Source organism: Lepidochelys kempii, chromosome 1 (genome assembly GCF_965140265.1).
Source record: "Lepidochelys kempii isolate rLepKem1 chromosome 1, rLepKem1.hap2, whole genome shotgun sequence".
NCBI lineage: Eukaryota > Metazoa > Chordata > Testudines > Cheloniidae > Lepidochelys > Lepidochelys kempii.
The window spans coordinates 113730598-113749493 of record NC_133256.1 but is presented as its reverse complement, the minus strand read 5'-3'; the positions used below and the strand labels follow the sequence as shown (position 1 = coordinate 113749493).

At 43.6% G+C, this 18896-nt stretch overlaps 1 protein-coding gene across 3 annotated transcripts in view; it reads left to right on the top strand.

Moving 5' to 3' along the window:
* The window catches only part of ECRG4 (ECRG4 augurin precursor), a 65571-nt gene that overhangs the window by 37464 nt on the left and 9211 nt on the right, over nt 1-18896 (top strand). For all 3 annotated transcript variants that reach the window (XM_073351158.1, XM_073351148.1, XM_073351167.1), the window contains exon 2: nt 18662-18786. In XM_073351158.1, coding sequence (XP_073207259.1) covers nt 18711-18786 — 76 coding nt within the window. In that variant the 5' untranslated portion in view covers nt 18662-18710. The remainder of the gene's footprint in view (nt 1-18661; nt 18787-18896) is intronic.

Here is an 18896-nt window from a genome sequence, read left to right as displayed (position 1 = left end):
ATAATAGAACAGTTTTATATGATTGTGTTAACCTAAACAGATTTGAGTTTTAGTTCTATCTATCATGGGTGAATTTGTGAACATTTCCTGTTCTACTGAGAGATGAAAGAACCCCACTATGAAAGGAGAAGAGGACTGGAAAAAGAACTTCCCAGTAGCTAATCAAATAACCGAGTAAGTATCCCATCAGCTATTAGTGTGCTTTTTTACTGGTTTTGCCAGCCAGAAGACTAGTCTAGAGTAGGACAGTTATCCTGCAGGTTAATTAATCCCAGTCTGGGGCTGGAGCAACTTGCAGTGGCTAGTGGAGGCTATTGCAAACATGGAGAAAACAGGCTTATGGGTGGCTTGGCAACCACAACCACAGTAGTTTAATGGACTATAGGAAACAAACCTTTCCTTTCACCTGAAGTGGTCAACCTGCCTCCACAGTTTATGAACCTCCAAAGCCCAGACATATTTTCATTTGGATTAGAACTGAAATTATTATGGCAATTTACACAAATGCAGTGGTTGAGCATTGTTTATGATATGGGGTTTTTTTTGAAAACTGTTGTTAAAATATTGATTTTTCAGAAATTTCTCTCTGCAATTTCTTTACTACATTAGGGGTTCTCAACCTTTTTCTTTCTGAGCCTGCCCCCCGCCCCCAAACATGCTATAAAAACTCCATGGCCCACTTATACCACACCAATTGTTGTTCTGCATATAAAAGCCAGAGCTGCTGTTAAGGAATAGCAAGTGGAATGGCAAGCTAGGCAGTTGCCCAGGGCCCCACGCTACAGGGCACCACGTGAAGCTGAGTGGCTCAGGCTTCTGCTTCAGCCCTGGGTGGCAGGGCTCAGGGCCCTGGGCTTCAGCCCTGCGTGGCAGGGCTTAGATTGTCTGCCTTAGGCCTCAGCGAGTCTAACGCTGGTCCTGCTTGGTGGACCCACTGAAACCTGCTCACAGCTCCCCAAAGGGCTCCGGACTCCTGGCTGAGAACCACTGCCCTACAACTCAAACACCCTCTTTTGGTAAAATAGCTGTTTGTTTCTTTTCTCTCTCTTCATTCTCTGTAGGATTCTTGAAGCTCCTCAGTCAAGTTTACAGTAGGCAAAAAATAAATTAAGACTCAGACAAGAATGTTACTATGAAAAAGCTCCACTAGACTGTTGTTATACTAGGTTGATAATATAATTTGCTGGGTTGTTTCACTCAACGTCTATTTTGGAAGGACAAACTGCACGCATTTCAGTATAAAATGATTTCCGCGTGAAATCCTGACTCTCTTGAAATCAATGGCAAAACTCCTATAGACTTCAGGGGAGCTAGTATTTCACCACAACCATGTAAACCCCACCAACAGAGCTCATGGTAGCCCTATGGGAATTGTAATCCCACTGAACCTTGGTGTGCTTCGAAGAGAATGAGTGCTTTGTGCTCCCACAATTTTCCTTTCACAAAAAATAGGCTTCAAGCATTCTATCTTCTTGTCGCCAATTTACAAGTGATTCCCAACTGCGAGTTATATTACATGTCACGCTGTCACAGCTTTGACATGAAAATCTGCGGTAATCAGCAAGAAAAGATTTATTTTTAAGTGATCATCTTTGAGAATAGGTTCCAAACCCTCTTATTACTTGAACAAAAATAATCTTATGTCACTTTGGGGGCCGCTCCTGTTCTATCATGCAATTATTACCACGCTTATGCTATTTTTATAAGTTACAGTAACTCCCCACAGAGCTTATCTATGTGTTCACTGGCTTCCATATAGCTGAACAATAGTCAGGACACAAATGGAAAACAAAGAGATCAATGCAACCAAGGTATCATTTTCCAAACAATTACCCCAACCCTCAGTAAGACTCAGCTATTCCATATTAGACTTAAAGCTATTGCATCTTTAGCAGTAATGTATTATGTGGCAGTGTCTTTCATGATGGACTCTTGTGACAACACAGACTAGTGGAATGACAGGATTTTTATTTGGGGAGGTTATAGGGGCTATAGGTATTGTTGGAATATAACAAGAACTGAGGACACTGATCGCTAATGGAAGGAGTGCAGTAAGAAGATATGATATAGCAGGAAAACTAAATGTTATGCAAATCAAGATCACCAGGCCTGGAAGATGAAGAAATGAGCACTAGTTTGCATATAGAATCTCCTTCCTTAGAGGTTTTTAAGGTCAGGCTTGACAAAGCCCTGGCTGGGATGATTTAACTGGGAATTGGTCCTGCTTTGAGCAGGGGGTTGGACTAGATGACCTTCTGGGGTCCCTTCCAACCCTGATATTCTATGATTCTATGATTCTATGATTCTATAACCAAAACAAAAAAGAAAACAGGGAGTTACGGTAATAGACTTTGGATCCTTTCATCTGTTAGTTCAAATTCAGCCCAAGTGGGTAGTAACTATAAATTATTATGATTGCTTATATAAAATGAGTTGATACCCTCTGGGAACTGAACGGAGTTTGTGTCTACATAGCAAAGAGAAACCCATGGCTGGCCTGTGCCAGCCAACTCGGGCTTGGGCTGTGGGGCTGTGTAGACTTCTGGGCTTAGGTTGGAGCCCATGCTCTGGGACCCTGCCACCCCGCATGTCCCAGAGGCCAAATAATGCAAGACCCCCATGGCTATTGCCCTATACTCTCACCCCATAAAGGTGGCACCTCTCGGGAGGCTTGAGTCACATTGGCAGAATGGGATGAGGACGCTTGTGCTGCCGCTATCCATCCTGCATCTGCATGAGACCAGAGAACTTTAGCCTTCTAGCCTTTCATAGACACTAAGGTCAGAAGGGACCATTATGATCATCTAGTCAGACCTCCTGCACAATGCAGGCCACAGAATCTCACCCACCCACTCCTGCGATAAACCTCTCACCTATGTCTGAGCTATTGAAGTCCTCAAATCATGGTTTAAAGACTTCAAGGAGCAGAGAATCCTCCAGCAAGTGACACGTGCCCCATGCTACAGAGGAAGGCGAAAAGCCTCCAGGGCAGATTGGAAGAGGCCCTGGAGGAAAATTCCTTCCCGACCCCAAATATGGCGATCAGCTAAACCCTGAGCATTGGGCAAGATTCCCAGCCAGATACCCAGGAAAGAATAGAACCTAAGGGTCCCAAATGACACCCATAAAGTGAAAGATAGTCTGTGCCCCAAAGAGCTACCAGTGTAAGTAGACAAGACAAACAAAATGTAGGAGAGGAAACAGAGGTGAAATGACTTACTGAAGGTTACAACTGGCCAGTGGCAGAGCCAGGAACAGAATGCAGGTCTCGTGAGTCCTAGTTCAGTGCTCTAGCGACTAGATCATGCAGCCTCCTACACATCCTATTGACTTTAGTGGGAGCTGCAGGAACTCAGATTATCAAGAGGTGATCAGCACCTTGCAGAATTAGGACCCTATGATCTGGCTAACTACATTTCAAACTAGCGCTTCGCAGATAAAACACATCCAGACAAATTATTTAATTGAAAAACTAAATGGGAGAACGATGATTTTCAGCTTGAAGATTCCCTACCCTTTTCATGGTCTTTCCTTCAGTTGTACAACTGCAGGGTCCTCTTTATTTGTCGTGACTAGTAGCAAAAACTAAAAATGGGAATGAGTAAAAAAATGATTATTATAAAGGAGAGTTTTACTGCGAATGTGAAGCATGACTAACGTTTAATCTGGGCATTTTGAAAAAACAATATGTTGCTGGTGCTTTTAGATTATTCAGTAAACAAGAAAAAATATTATGGGTCCGTTTCTGTACACAGTTCAAAACTAGCCTGCAAATGCCCAGCAGAGAATTCCCTTTCTGGAGGAGCCCGGCGTACTCATGCAAGTATGTCAGCACTGGGCCAGCCTACAGAATCAGGGAATAGAGCTGGCTGGAAAACTTTAGTGGAACCCTTTTTTCCCCAACAGAAAATGCCATTTTCATCAAAACATTTTAGAATACCATGTCAATTTCTACAGTAAATCACATGGGGAAAAACTGAAATGAAAACTTTTCATTTTGGAACATTTTTGTTGAGGAAATTTTGTTTTGGCATTTTGAGATCTTGTTTCAGATTTAATTTTTGTTACATTTTATGACGTGGAGATGCATAGCATGCACTGCTACTACTGCCGTGTCACAAGATGACCTAGTATAATAATTGAAATAGTCTCTTTCTGTTTTATTTTTAAAATCATTAAGGGCAGCTTCTAATTACTGATGTTTTCTAGATCAGAGTGTCTTGTATGTGTGGGTGGGTGTGTGGTAATGAAGCATTTTGACACCTTCACACAATTTTTATGCTCCTAGATATTTTGGAATGAAATTTCTGAAAACTAAAACAAAAATTTGAAATCCCTCCTTCCATTCCCCCCCACCACCAACAATTTTCAGATATTTTGGTTTGTGGAAAATTTCAAAAATATTTTGTTTTGATCCCAGATCAGAATGAAAAGAAGCTTCAACACGTCAACATTTCCCACAAACTGAAAATTCTGAGTTTTGATCAGCTTCACCTACTGGTTACGGTCCCCACCCCGCAATTCCCCAGAGAATCTTGTCAAACAGCAGCGAAGAGCTGACAGCTGAACCTGTGTTTGTTTGTGTTACATTTCTGTAGTGTAATATTTTGCAGGTTTTATAGAAATATGTCATTGTCCCACTGAGATTTAACTTTGGGAACACGTGGCACTCCTCTTGTAGTAGTACTCATGGTACTACTCTTTTATGTTTTAAGTGATGTATTCACAAAAATGTATGCCAGAATTAACAAGGCAGGTTCCAACTTTCACGGTTCCATACTATGCAGCTATACAGTACTGTACAGCCAGGTTAGTAAACACTACATTGAACTTGCTGGGATCCAAGCATAACCTGGTGCAGTGGGATTTCATGCCGCAAGATTTAAAGATGTCATGATCTTTTACATGGCAGCAGTAAAGAGGAAAAACTACAAAAAGTGCAGTCTTCTGGAAACAAAATATACTGTAAATCAGAAACATAGACTACAGTCTAACATCAAAGCAAGAAAGGCACAGACTTCTAACAGAGAGATTTAGGGAGGGCAGTTACGAGACTAGAATTTATCGATTTAAAACAGGCCCAATAAATATGGCATTGAAGCAATTCAAGAGAAGTACAAGTTCAGATGGGATAATGTCAGAAAGACACGTGTTATGTTTTTACAGTCAGAATCTGAGCACCGGAGCTGGGGCTGGTAGCATCATGTATTATGTAGGTTGTCCAGCCCTGCCCTCTATAAACTCCTGTTTTCAGTTACTTACAATTTTGCCAAACTTTAACCCTTTAGGCTGAAATTTTTCATGCTGGGTGTATGTCTCAGGCTGAATTTGATGGGAAATTTCAGCCAAAACAATTCAGCCATTTCTGAGAATGAGTCTTGGGGAAAATATGTTATTTGGCCCATGTTAAAAATTCTGGCAACATTTTCTTGGTCAGCTGTAGTGCCCCCATACTCTGGAACAGGGACTGGAAATATGTCTGATGGGGTGGGCGGTCTTCATCTCAGGGGTGTGTCTTTAGCCATCCCTGTGAAAATTTGCCTAAATTTAGCCAAGTTATAATCCTTTGAAAAATCACAGTTTGCACTAGAAACTTGATAGAGCTTTGTAGGTAAAATCTTCAAAGAATCCATCCACACTGAGCATGCTTCAGTCCAGGGCTGAGCAGACTTTCCCTACAATTGCAGCTCTGGGCTGCTGCAGGCTGTGATGGGACTGGGCACTTCTGTACCACAGAACTTTTATGGAATTGCTGGGCAAGTCATTCAAGCCAGACATTTCACAGGTGATCCTAATTTTGTGTTCCTCAATTTCTTGGTACCTGACCTGAGACCTTGGAGTCCAATTTGTCCATGTGCGGAGCACTCCCAATGGCAACTGAAGTCAGTGAGAAATGTGCTGTGAACATATAAAGTGTTAACACTGAAAGGACTCTGAAAAATCAGGTCTAGGCATCTTAAATTATTCACCCAAAATTAGCGCATACTTTTGACCTTAATCTTGCTGTGCTTCAGTGTCCCATCTATAGAATGGGACCAGTATCACCCCTCAAACCCCAGGAGTGTTGTACGGATAAAATAACTGTTTATGAAGCACTCAGATACAATTGTAATGACCCATGTAGAAAAGCCCAGGAAGAAGTTAATAATTACATCTTCAAAGTGAGGTCTGAACTATAAATAAACCATGGAGCCACACACTGAACCAGGAGAAAACAAAACATTAAATAGCTGCTCATTATTGTGCACCATCCACCCTATGCACTGAATGAGGCAGAGGTCCTGGGGGAAGAATAGTATCTGCTCATGTAATTAAAGACTGTATCATAATGCATATACAGGGGAGGGTCAAATTAATTCTGGCATTTCCTAACTTTTGAGTGCTAGACTTTGAAACCTTAATGATGTTCTTTTAATGTGGGGGAGGGGTGTGTGGTCTGTGTAAAATAGATATAAAGGGTGGGAAGTGTTGAAGTGGGAGACAAAAATAGCTGAGAAAGGAGGACTTAGAAAATTGTAAAGGAGTACTTGTGGCACCTTAGAGACTAACAAATTTATCTGAGCATAAGCTTCCATGAGCTACAGCTCACTTCATCGGATGCATGCAGTGGAAAATACAGTGGGGAGATTTTATATACACAGAGAACATGAAACAATGGGTGTTACCATACACACTGTAAGGAGAGTGATCAGGTAAGGTGAACAGAGTGAACAGAGAGATTGAAGTGTTCTCATAGGGCCTAATCACATCAGCCACACTATCAGAGGCTCGTTCACCTGTACATCTACCAATGTGATATATGCCATCATGTGCCAGCAATGCCCATCTGCCATGTACATTGGTCAAACTGGACAGTCTCTACGTAAAAGAATAAATGGACACAAATCAGATGTCAAGAATTATAACATTCAAAAACCAGTCGGTGAACCCTTCAATCTCTCTGGTCACGCAATTACAGACCTAAAAGTTGCAATTCTGCAACAAAAAAACTTGAGAAACAGATTCCAACGAGAGACTGCTGAACTGGAATTAATTGGCAAACTGGACACCATTAAATTAGGCTTGAATAAAGACTGGGAGTGGATGGGTCATTACACAAAGTAAAACTATTTCCCCATGTTTATTCCCCCCCCCACACACACACACACTGTTCCTCATACATTCTTGTCAACTGCTGGAAATGGCTCATCTTGATTATCACTACAAGAGAGGTTTTTTTCCTCTCCTGCTGATAATAGCTCACCTTACCTGATCACTCTCATTACAGTGTGTATGGTAACACCCATTGTTTCATGTTCTCTGTGTATATAAATCTCCCCACTGTATTTTCCTCCGAATGCATCCGCTGAAGTGGGCTGTAGCCCACGAAAGCTTATGCTCAAATAAATTTCTTAGTCTCTGGGGTGCCACAAGTACTCCTGTTCTTTTTGCGGATACAGACTAACACGGCTGCTACTCTGAAAGCGGTCATTAGAAAATTGTGTGGAAGCAGCCTGAATAGAACATGCCTGAGGGTATGTCTACACTACGGAATAAGGTCGAATTTATAGAAGTCGTTTTTTTAGAAATCGGTTTTATATATTCGAGTGTGTGTGTCCCCACAGAAAATGCTCTAAGTGCATTAACTCGGCGGAGCGCTTCCACAGTACCGAGGCTAGAGTCGACTTCTGGAGTGTTGCACTGTGGGTAGCTATCCCACAGTTCCCGCAGTCTCCGCTGCCCATTGGAATTCTGGGTTGAGATCCCAATGCCTGATGGGGCTAAAACATTGTCGCGGGTGGTTCTGGGTACATATCGTCAGGCCCCCGTTCCCTCCCTCCCTCCGTGAAAGCAAGGGCAGACAATCATTTTGCGCCTTTTTTCCTGAGTTACCTGTGCAGACGCCATACCACGGCAAGCATGGAGCCCGCTCAGGTAACCGTCACCATATGTCTCCTGGGTGCTGGCAGACGTGGTACGGCTTTGCTAAACAGTAGCAGCAACCCCTTGCCTTGTGGCAGCAGACGGTACAGTACGACTGGTAGCCATCATCGTCATGTCCGAGGTGCTCCTGGCCACGTCGGCTGGGAGTGCCTGGACAGACATGGGCGCAGGGACTTAACTGAGAGTGACTTGACCAGGTCATTCTCTTTAGTCCTGCAGTCAGTCCTATTGAACCGTCTTATGGTGAGCAGGCAGGCGATATGGATTGCTAGCAGTCGTACTGTACCATCTTCTACCAGGCAGGCAAGAGATGAGGATTGCTAGCAGTCGTACTGTACCATCTTCTGCCGAGCAGCCATGAGATGTGGATGGCATGCAGTCCTTCTGCACCGTCTGCTGCCAGCCAAAGATGTAAAAGATAGATGGAGTGGATCAAAACAAGAAATAGACCAGATTTGTTTTGTACTCATTTGCTTCCCCCCCTCCCCTGTCTAGGGGACTCATTCCTCTAGGTCACACTGCAGTCACTCACAGAGAAGGTGCAGCGAGGTAAATCTAGCCATGTATCAATCAGAGGCCAGGCTAACCTCCTTGTTCCAACAAGAACGATAACTTAGCTGCACCATTTCTTATTGGAACCCTCCGTGAAGTCCTGCCTGAAATACTCCTTGATGTAAAGACACCCCCTTTGTTGATTTTAGCTCCCTGAAGCCAACCCTGTAAGCCGTGTCATCAGTCACCCCTCCCTCCGTCAGAGCAACGGCAGACAATCGTTCCGCGCCTTTTTTCTGTGCGGACGCCATGCCAAGGCAAGCATGGAGGCCACTCAGCTCACTTTGGCAATTAGGAGCACATTAAACACCACACGCATTATCCAGCAGTATATGCAGCACCAGAACCTGGCAAAGCGATACCGGGCGAGGAGGCGACGTCAGCGCGGTCACGTGAATGATCAGGACATGGACACAGATTTCTCTGAAAGCATGGGCCCTGCCAATGCATGCATCATGGTGCTAATGGGGCAGGTTCATGCTGTGGAACGCCGACTCTGGGCTTGGGAAACAAGCACAGACTGGTGGGACCGCATAGTGTTGCAGGTCTGGGACGATTCCCAGTGGCTGAGAAACTTTCGCATGTGTAAGGGCACTTTCATGGAACTTTGTGACTTGCTTTCCCCTGCCCTGAGGCGCATGAATACCAAGATGAGAGCAGCCCTCACAGTTGAGAAGCGAGTGGCGATAGCCCTGTGGAAGCTTGCAACGCCAGACAGCTACCGGTCAGTTGGGAATCAATTTGGAGTGGGCAAATCTACTGTGGGGGCTGCTGTGATGCAAGTAGCCCACGCAATCAAAGATCTGCTGATATCAAGGGTAGTGACCCTGGGAAATGTGCAGGTCATAGTGGATGGCTTTGCTGCAATGGGATTCCCTAACTGTGGTGGGGCCATAGACGGAACCCATATCCCTATCTTGGCAGCGGAGCACCAAGCCGCCGAGTAACCCCCCACCGCGTTCTTGGGCGTCTGGGTGTGGAGGCTATGGAACTTGGGGAGGAGGGCGGTTGGTTACAGAGGGCCTGCAGTGGCAGTCTGTGCTCCAGCTGCCTTTGCTGCAGCTCAACCATACACTGGAGCATACTGGTTTGGTCCTCCAGCAGCCTCAGCATTGAATCCTGCCTCCTCTCATCACGCTGCCGCCACATTTGAGCTTCAGCCCTGTCTTCAGCCCGCCACTTACTCTCTTCAGCCCGCCACCTCTCCTCCCAGTCATTTTGTGCTTTCCTGCACTCTGACATTATTTGCCTCCACGCATTCGTCAGTGTGGGAGGACAGCATGAGCTCGGAGAACATTTCATCGCGAGTGCGTTTTTTTTTCTTTCTAAGCTTCAGTAGCCTCTGGGAAGGAGAAGATCCTGTGATCATTGAAACACATGCAGCTGGTGGAGAAAAAAAAGGGACAGCAGTATTTAAAAAGACACATTTTATAAAACAGTGGCTACACTCTTTCAGGGTAAACCTTGCTGTTAACATTACATACAGAGCACATGTGCTTTCGTTACAAGGTCGCATTTTGCCTCCCCCCACTGCGTGACTACCCCCTCAACCTTCCCCCCTCCCTGTGGCTAACAGCGGGGAACATTTCTGTTTAACCACAGGCAAACAGCCCAGCAGGAATGGGCTCCTCTGAGTATCCCCTGAAGAAAAGCACTCTATTTCAACCAGGTGACCATGAATTATATCTCACTCTCCTGAGGATAAAACAGAGAGATAAAGAACGGATGTTGTTTGAATGCCAGCAAACATACACTGCAATGCTTTGTTCTACAATGATTCCCGAGTACGTGTTACTGACCTGGAGTGGTAAAGTGTCCTACCATGAAGGACGCAATAAGGCTGCCCTCCATGTTTGGGGCTCTGACCCAGAGCGGCCGTTCGCCTCCCTGGTTTTCTGGTAGGCTTGCCTCAGCTCCTTCAGTTTCACGCGGCACTGCTTCGGGTCCCTGTTATGGCCTCTGTCCTTCATGCCCTGGGAGATTTTGACAAAGGTTTTGGCATTTCGAAAACTGGAACGTAGTTCTGATAGCACGGATTCCTCTCCCCAAACAGCGATCAGATCCCGTACCTCCCGTTCGGTCCATGCTGGAGCTCTTTTGCGATTCTGGGACTCCATCATGGTCACCTGTGCTGATGAGCTGTGCATGGTCACCTGCAGCTTGCCACGCTGGCCAAACAGGAAATGAGATTCAAAAGTTCGCGGTTCTTTTCCTGTCTACCTGGCCAGTGCATCTGAGTTGAGAGTGCTGTCCAGAGCGGTTACAATGGAGCACTCTGGGATAGCTCCCGGAGGCCAATACCATCGAATTATGTCCACAGTACCCCAAATTCGAGCCAGCAAGGTCGATTTAAGCGCTAATCCACTTGTCAGGGGTGGAGTAAGGAAATTGATTTTAAGAGCCCTTTAAGTCGAAATAAAGGGCTTCATTGTGTGGACGGGTGCAGGTTTACATCGATTTAACGCTGCTAAATTCGACCTAAAGTCCTAGAGTAAACCAGGGCTAAGAGAGAGCAATGAATGAGTGAAAAGGCATATTCAAAAGCTGCTGCATTCTCCTCAACCCCATCTCCTCCCCTGTTAAATCTGACTCATGAACCTGCTATGTTTGCTCAAGGTTTATGTTAAAATACACTTGATGTAGTGGAGGAGGAGGAGCAATGCTCAGAGGTTAAATGTATGTGTGTCCTCTTATGGTGTGTTAGCTAATGAAAGGAAGCAGTTGTGGCCAGATAATGTTGCTGCACTAATATGCTTTCCACTGTGCTTAATATGATGGCAAGACAGTTCCTTTCATAAGTAGGACAACACAGTTACCAGAGTTACCAGAACAAACGTAGGAGGACAAATAAGTGAATAAGCATCAGTGTGTAGCTGACAAGCTCAGACAAAAGAAGTTTCAAAAATCATCAGCAGTGGCAAAGCAGAGAAAGCCATCCTAATCACTGTATAATCACTAAGAAAATTGCTTAGAAAGTTGACAGCCCCCAGTGTTGCGTGATGACTATGGACAGAAAAATAATATACTACAAAATGGGACATTGCAGAAGAAATGCTGTCGATCCTGCCTGTTGTGAACTGAACTGTGGAATAATGTCAACAAACCCCATGGTTAGTGATAAGCGACAAGGCTGCGATGCACAGTTTATACAGAAACAGACTTTCCCCAAGGCTGAATTGTTTGGATCTGGGATTTGTTTTGATCCCATTTGTATAAGGAAAATATCTGTAGCAGCAGAGAGGCAAATAGTATAAAAGTCAAGATGTTTTGGAAGTAATTGACTGATCACTGAAATGTTCTTGCTGCTTTTGTTTGGGAGAAAAACATGACTCCTGCAGTTGCTTGGAACTAACTGCAGAAAGCAATTTGGAATGCCAAGGGCATTTAACCTAAGACTAGCTCTGGGGGCAATATAGTTGGGATGTTATATAATAATCCTTATTAGCAGAAAATAATGATTGCATGGTATTAGGGCACTTGGCTGTGCTGCCAAGTTCCTGATCAAATGAGGTCATTAAAATCCCCTGGTGGTTTTTTACAAGAAGAAAACTGTTATCCCCTGGAATTCTGGCCAAATTCCAATTTGTCTACTAAATTATTGTTGCCAAATATTGTGATTTTTATCTTAAATCTTATGATATTTGGTGCTTTTCTTAAACCCCTAGCTTCTGGAGTCATGTGATTGTATGAGACTCTCAGCTTACATTTTTTTAAAAAAAAATGTAAGTTTCCAGCCCTCATAGTTGTGGAGAAAAGCATGAAATCGTGACTTCTAAAGGCTCCAAAACAAGAAGGCAAATAAAATAATCCAAATTTTTAAAAAAATCTCATTATTATGCCAAATATTATGATTTTTTTAGGTTCTGACTTACGATTTTTGAGTGCTTTGGGGTTGGCAATACTGAAATTATCTCTGCAATTTTAGCTGCATGTAACAAATATAATTCTCTGTTTAATAGCTGTAGTGTTCCACCCCAAAGGCAGCTGCATTCCTGTAGCATTCAGCATTCTTTTTGAACCTATTATATATAAAATTACAAACAGACTGCTGGAAGTGCGTGTGTGTGTGTGTGTGTGTATATATATATACACACACACACCCAACAGTGCATTTAGACTAAGGGCCAGATCTGTAAAGGTATGTAGGTGCCGAAAGATATAGAAAAGGAGGACTTGTGGCACGTTAGGGACTAACAAATTTATTTGAACATAAGCTTTCGTGAGCTGTAGCTATAGCTCACGAAAGCTTATGCTCAAATAAATGTGTTGGTCTCTAAGGTGCCACAAGTACTCCTTTTCTTTTAGCGGATACAGACTAACACGGCTGCTACTCTGAAACCTAAAGATATAGAGACACCTAGTGGGATTTTCAAAAATGCCCCTGCTTCTAACTGTCTTCAGGCACCCAGGTACTTTGGAAGATCCCCCTAGGTGCTTCTTTGTATCTTTAGGTGCCTAAACACCTTCTCAAGGCTGCTAGGGACAGATATTCAGATATTTAGTCCCATTCACCTAAACAGGCATGTCCACTGAAGTCAGAACATAGGTAATAATTTTAGGTGGTTGGTGAAGTGTTTCTCATGTATGTTATGCCGCTAAAATAGCACTGCCCCTTTGGCCCAAGGAGATAGCAAATATTTGGTGCCTTACAGAGTTGTTTCCACTAGGATGAGAAATTAATGATCCAAGTCATATATCTTCTTGGTGTAATCTTGTTTATTTACAAAGCAGCAGCAGACAGTTTCCTTGCTCGGGAATCCCCAGATCTGCCCCCTCAGCACTTGCCGCTGTATCTGCCCCCTCACAGACACAACTGCTTCTCGGGACTTTCTGGTGGATTTTTCCTGGCTTTAAGCCACAGGCTGCATCAAATGCAGTGCCTGTGTTTGCAATCAGGAAAACCCCTCAGCCCAAGTGTTCCAGCTCTGATCTGCCATTTGCCTTGGAAAGTCCCTCCAAGCTTTCTCTACTGCAGAAAAGGGCTGAACTGCACTTTCCATTGTGGCTGAAAGAGAACTTGCACATCAGTTGACTTGACCTATGTCTACAATTTTCTTTGGATCAGAGACTCACCTCATGGCAGCCATCAGCATAACAGTTTAGTTACTGTTCTGTTAGCTTGTCAGGAGATATCAGTTAAAAAAACCCATTAACCAACTAGCTATTGGCCAAACCAGAAATCCAAGAGACTCTCAGCAACTCCTTGTATCTGTGAGCTACAGTAGAAACCTGGCTTCTGACTGGCTGTCTCAGTATTCCTCCAGTACCACTCACCATCGTATTATATGTAGGCACATGAAAGCCACTGCCTCTAGGCTAAGACATACACTAACATCATCTCTGCCAATGGCTATTGCTGTTGCTGCCAACAAAGAGAATGCTGGGAAACACTGCAGTGTCAAATAGTATTCACCGTGCCTGCTTTCAAATGTTGTGTGAACTAGAAACGAGAACACTGAGGGATATCTTTGCCATGGAGGTGTCAATAAAGAAGGGTACTCATTTGAATATTTACACAAATGCTAGCGCACAGTGAAGTCCTGATGATGCAGTGGCTATCAACTCGGCCGAAAAATTACCTCCTGCTGCAATTGACACACGACAGGGCGAGTGACAATATGTCAGACCCTTAAAAAACCAGATTGGCATGGAAAGAAGAGAGTAAACAATCGCTAAGAGAAGGATATTGCTCATCTCCTTTCACCATTGTTTCTGAAAGAGCATGCAGCAATATGTTTTCAATTACTTTTTTAGATTTATATTAAAAATGTCTGTCCCCTGAAAAAGTGAAAAATATTGCGCTCAATCTAACCCTGAGCATCCTATTCTAGTGTCAGTCATTTTTTCCACCTGAAGAGCAATGATTTTGCACAATAACCTTGAACTTGAGTCAGTATATTATCTGAGTTAAACAAGATAGCATTTGATCCATACCGCTTCTTGAACTACTGTAATATATTTAGTACACAGGTGAACCATTTGTGCTTGTATTCCCCTGGCTTTCCAGGGAAATATGGCATAGCAACACCAAACATCATACCAAGCTCTTTGTGTGCCTGTCTGCCTGCTGCTTGTTTACAAATTTTTTATTGAAACAAATAATGCCCTGACTTCCCTTTATCAATATAACAATGACTGTTAATATTTGAGTTACTTCCATTCTTACATAATTTGTCTTCATAACTTCATGTACTTTCTGCATATCTATATGCATCATTTGTCTGTATATTCTTAGCCATACCTTGCAACTATTCATTTGAATTAAAATTGAATGGGTTTAAGAAAAGACATGTGGACATTAAATTGGTGAATGAACCCATTGATTCTAAGTATGGGTATTTGCTGATACACACTGTGATATGAGTGCTGGCACGTGTGACACTGGGATGTGCGTACAAACCCTCAAAATACAGTGAAACATGGAGACCAATGAAATTCACTTGTTTAAGGGAAATTTCTAATACAGGGGTAACAGAGTTGCACTCCCTGTCCCTAGAAACCCTTTCAGGTCTTAAGACAGGACTTTGCATAATACAAATGCTTGTACAGGCTTCATTGGTCAACAGCTACAATAACAATGCAAACTTAAAATATAAAAAAGAACATTTAAAACGGAGATTGAAACCCCATATTGAAGTACTAGAGTGTTTGGTCTATAGCTTGTACAGTATACCGTGGTTCACATGCCATTTCAGAGTGTGGTGGGGAATGGACAGGCAACGTTATTATCTATTAGTAAGGCTACGATTTTGGCACAGATATTTTTATTAAAAGGCATGGACTAGGATGAGGGCAATAAAAAGTATCTCCTGGATTTATTGAAGCCAGAGCCCCACTGGACGGGGCTGAAGCCAGAGCCGGAGCCCCTGAAGCTGTGCTGCTGGAGCCCTTCAGTGTAGACACGGAAGCCTGAGCCCCACCACCCAGGACTGACTTATTGGAATTTTCAAGCCATCACGGAGGTCTTGTAAAATCATGGACTCTGTGACCTCCATGACAGAGTCATAGCCTGAGCTATTCGTTGCCTTCCAACATGCCTCTATGAGCAATGGGTCTCATCCAAACGCCAGTGAAGTCAATTGAAAAACTTTCCATTGGGACAATCTGTGCATTGGCTTCAATAGACTTTAGCTCAGACCCAATACCATTCTCAAGCTTTCACCAGCTACAGGTGCTATGTCACCAGGACCTGCACAGAGGGTGGATTTAGATAAACACAGGCCCTGATCCAAAATCCAGTGATTTCAGTGAGCTTTGGGTCAGGTCCATAATTGGAGAAATTAATTCCCGGTAGTCTATTGAAATCAATGGAGTTACCCCAGGAATTAGTTTGGTCCATCGACTAATATCATTTTTTTTTCTTCAGTAATCAAGCGGCATCAAGTCAATTACTTAGGCTCCAGAGGGCATTCCATGCCAAACTTTTTTTTTTTATGGTATGGCAACTTTTTATGGTTTTACGGTATGGCAACTTTTGTCTTTTCCACAATTTCCCTTTAAAATAATAAAGCTATAGATCAGCTGGTGTAAAACCGTTTGGTTGCATCTGATTTTACACCAAAGGAGAATCTGTCTTTACCTGTAAAAAAATGACAGAGTTACCAGCGTCTATTTTTTATTATATCTCATATAACAAGATTTCTAATTCTGTATGAATTGCTGACACACAATAGTGAGTTATATTTGTGAAAATAAAAAAAAAACAGGCTACAATGTGTCCAGAAAATATGCCCAAATACCAAAGCCACAATTGTACATCCAGTGTTGACTGGTTGTAAATGGAAAAGATGATACAAAATCACAAAGGAGCAAACTAACACATAACAGCTGCTAAGTACAGTACAGAAGAGAGACTGTTGCATACAGAAAGAATTCCCTTATTGAATAATTAAGTAGGTTTTGATCAGAGCCTTGAAAACTTGACAACCAAATGCATATTAAATGCTGTTATACTGAGAAAATCTCTGGTTATGAACTCTCTTTAAAAAAGGGTAGTGCACAGCATACTGATGAACCAAATATTTCTTTTGATATTAACATAGCTAAATTCATTTTTGTTTGATTTCAGATACGATTCTAATATAAATTGAATGTGTCATTTGATTATAACAACATTTCTTCACCTTGTTTTAGATTCTGTATATTATACATTGGAATTTCCTACTCAGACTTGAGTATTTTCTTCCAGACATCTTTATCTAGTCATTTTTCCATAAAGTTAGCGTTCTGGCATTATTGTGCAGACTGACATGCCTGTTTTACATTATAATGATTGTAAAGAAATACCTGGTGTGATTTGGAGCAGCAGGTAGTAGTAGTACATGTTTCAAATTGCTTACATCCCTCTGCTTTGGAATTAAGATTTCAAATTTAAATGCATTATTACTGCATAATACGAATGGAGTGCATGACACTTAGCATATATATATAAAATGACAGGTTTCAGAGTAGCAGCCATGTTAATCTGTATCCACAAAAAGAGCAGGATTTGTAGTAATAATCAAGATGGCCTATTTAGACAGTTGACAAGAAGGTGTGAGTCTATTGAATCTATTTCCCTAAGTTACGTATCCTCACACCTTCTTGTCAGCTGTCTAAATGGGCCATCTTGATTATCACTACAAAAGTTTTTTTCTCCTGCTGATAATAGCTCATCTTAACTAATTAGGCTCTCACAGTTTGTATGGCAACTTCCACCTTCTCTGTAGGTATATATGTATATCGTCTTACTATTTGTTCCATTCTATGCATCCGATGAAGTGAGCTGTAGCCCACAAAAGCTTATGCTTTAATACATTTGTTAGTCTCTGAGGTGCCCCAAGTACTCCTGTTCTTTTTGCATACATATAGGGTGACAAAGTCCCTGTTCTGAGGAGTTTGTAATCGAAGGAAATAGTTTTCAATGGGACTCCTCACTGAGTAACTTTATTCATACAGGTAATTGTTAACGGCTCAAGTCTGCTATCTTTTAGCCTGTTTTGAAGCGTCCTAGCACCTGGTATGCAGCCTTTTTATAAGCTTGGTTATTTAAACAAATCTACCACTGCTATGTGGGAGGCTGTGTTGAATTAATTTGCACTTAACTAGAAATGTCTATAGCAATGCTCAAAGGTCTATAGAAATAATTAAATCACAATGTTTAGATGCCACAGCTAGAGAACCCAGCGCTATCATTAGATTCCAGGATTGTCGCCGTTCTGTGTGTGCCACTCTGAAGCCTGGAATGTCTGTTGAGTCACATGAAGCGATGGAAACTGCTACAAGCGTGGCTGAGAGCTCATTTGGGTCTGAATGTCACCCAGTTGACTCTTCACTGGGTGTTATGAGCCAATTTTAAAGTGCGTAAATCATTTTTGGCTTTTTCTTACACACCCGTGACAGCATGGGCACAACCACAAGTATTATCTGCTGAGCTAGACGTTTAGCTCCCTAGCTAATGTGCCCCCTGAGCATAGAAGGATTTCTTTCTTGTGTATTACCAATGGCAATTATTAATCCTTATGATAGGCCACAGCTGGTTTTGAGGTGCTCATTGCTGCTGCACGTACACAATGTGTAGGGGACTGTCCCCTGCAGGGCTCTGTATGAATCCAAAGCTTCTTTGGCCCCTGGGTGCAATGTGTGGGGTGAAGCGATATGGCTGTTTCTATGGGGTGCAGGGCCATTGCCCCTCTGCCCTGTGTGGTGGTGGGGAGGGAGAAGGGGAGTCAGGTGGCTCAGGGCCATTGCCCTCTACATGGTGTGAGATGTTTGGGGTGCAGGGCCATTACCCCTCTGTGGTGTGTGAGGACAGGTGGGGTACAGGGCCATTGCATCTGGGTGTGGGATGAGGGGGTGAAAGGCCAGTGCCATCCAGCATGATGTGGGGAGGGGGGAGTGCAGTGTGATGGGTATGGGGCACAGCGTCTATGCCCCAGGGGCAGGGTAAGCAGTTGGGGCCATTGCCCCAAGTGTGGTGTGAGGAGTCAGGGCCATGGCCCCTGGCAGGGTGAGGGGATGCTTGGAGCAGGGCCATTGCCTCAGGGGTGCTGTGCTGCGCGTATCCCAGCTGACTGGTGACCTGGGGGCACTGTGTTGGGGAGAGGCGCTGACTGAACTGCTGCAGGGGCATATGGCCTGGGGTCCAGGCCAGCCCTGTCCATGTCGTGCTGTCTCCTGAGCCCCCCCTCTTGTCCATTCCCTGCAGGTGGAAAAGCTGCACTGCGTCCACCCCTCTCCAGCTGCCACCTGCCAACATGGTGCTGTCGGCCTGCCGGAGGGTGCTGCCCCTGGCCGCCCTAGCACTGCTCCTGCTCGTCTGCCTGGCTCCCGGTGAGTACGCGGCGTACCTGGTGCAGCAAGCAACGCGCAGTGCCATGCAGGCGGGAACCAAGGGGAGAGGGAGGTGAGTGGGGATGTTGGGAAGATCCCCAGACACTCAG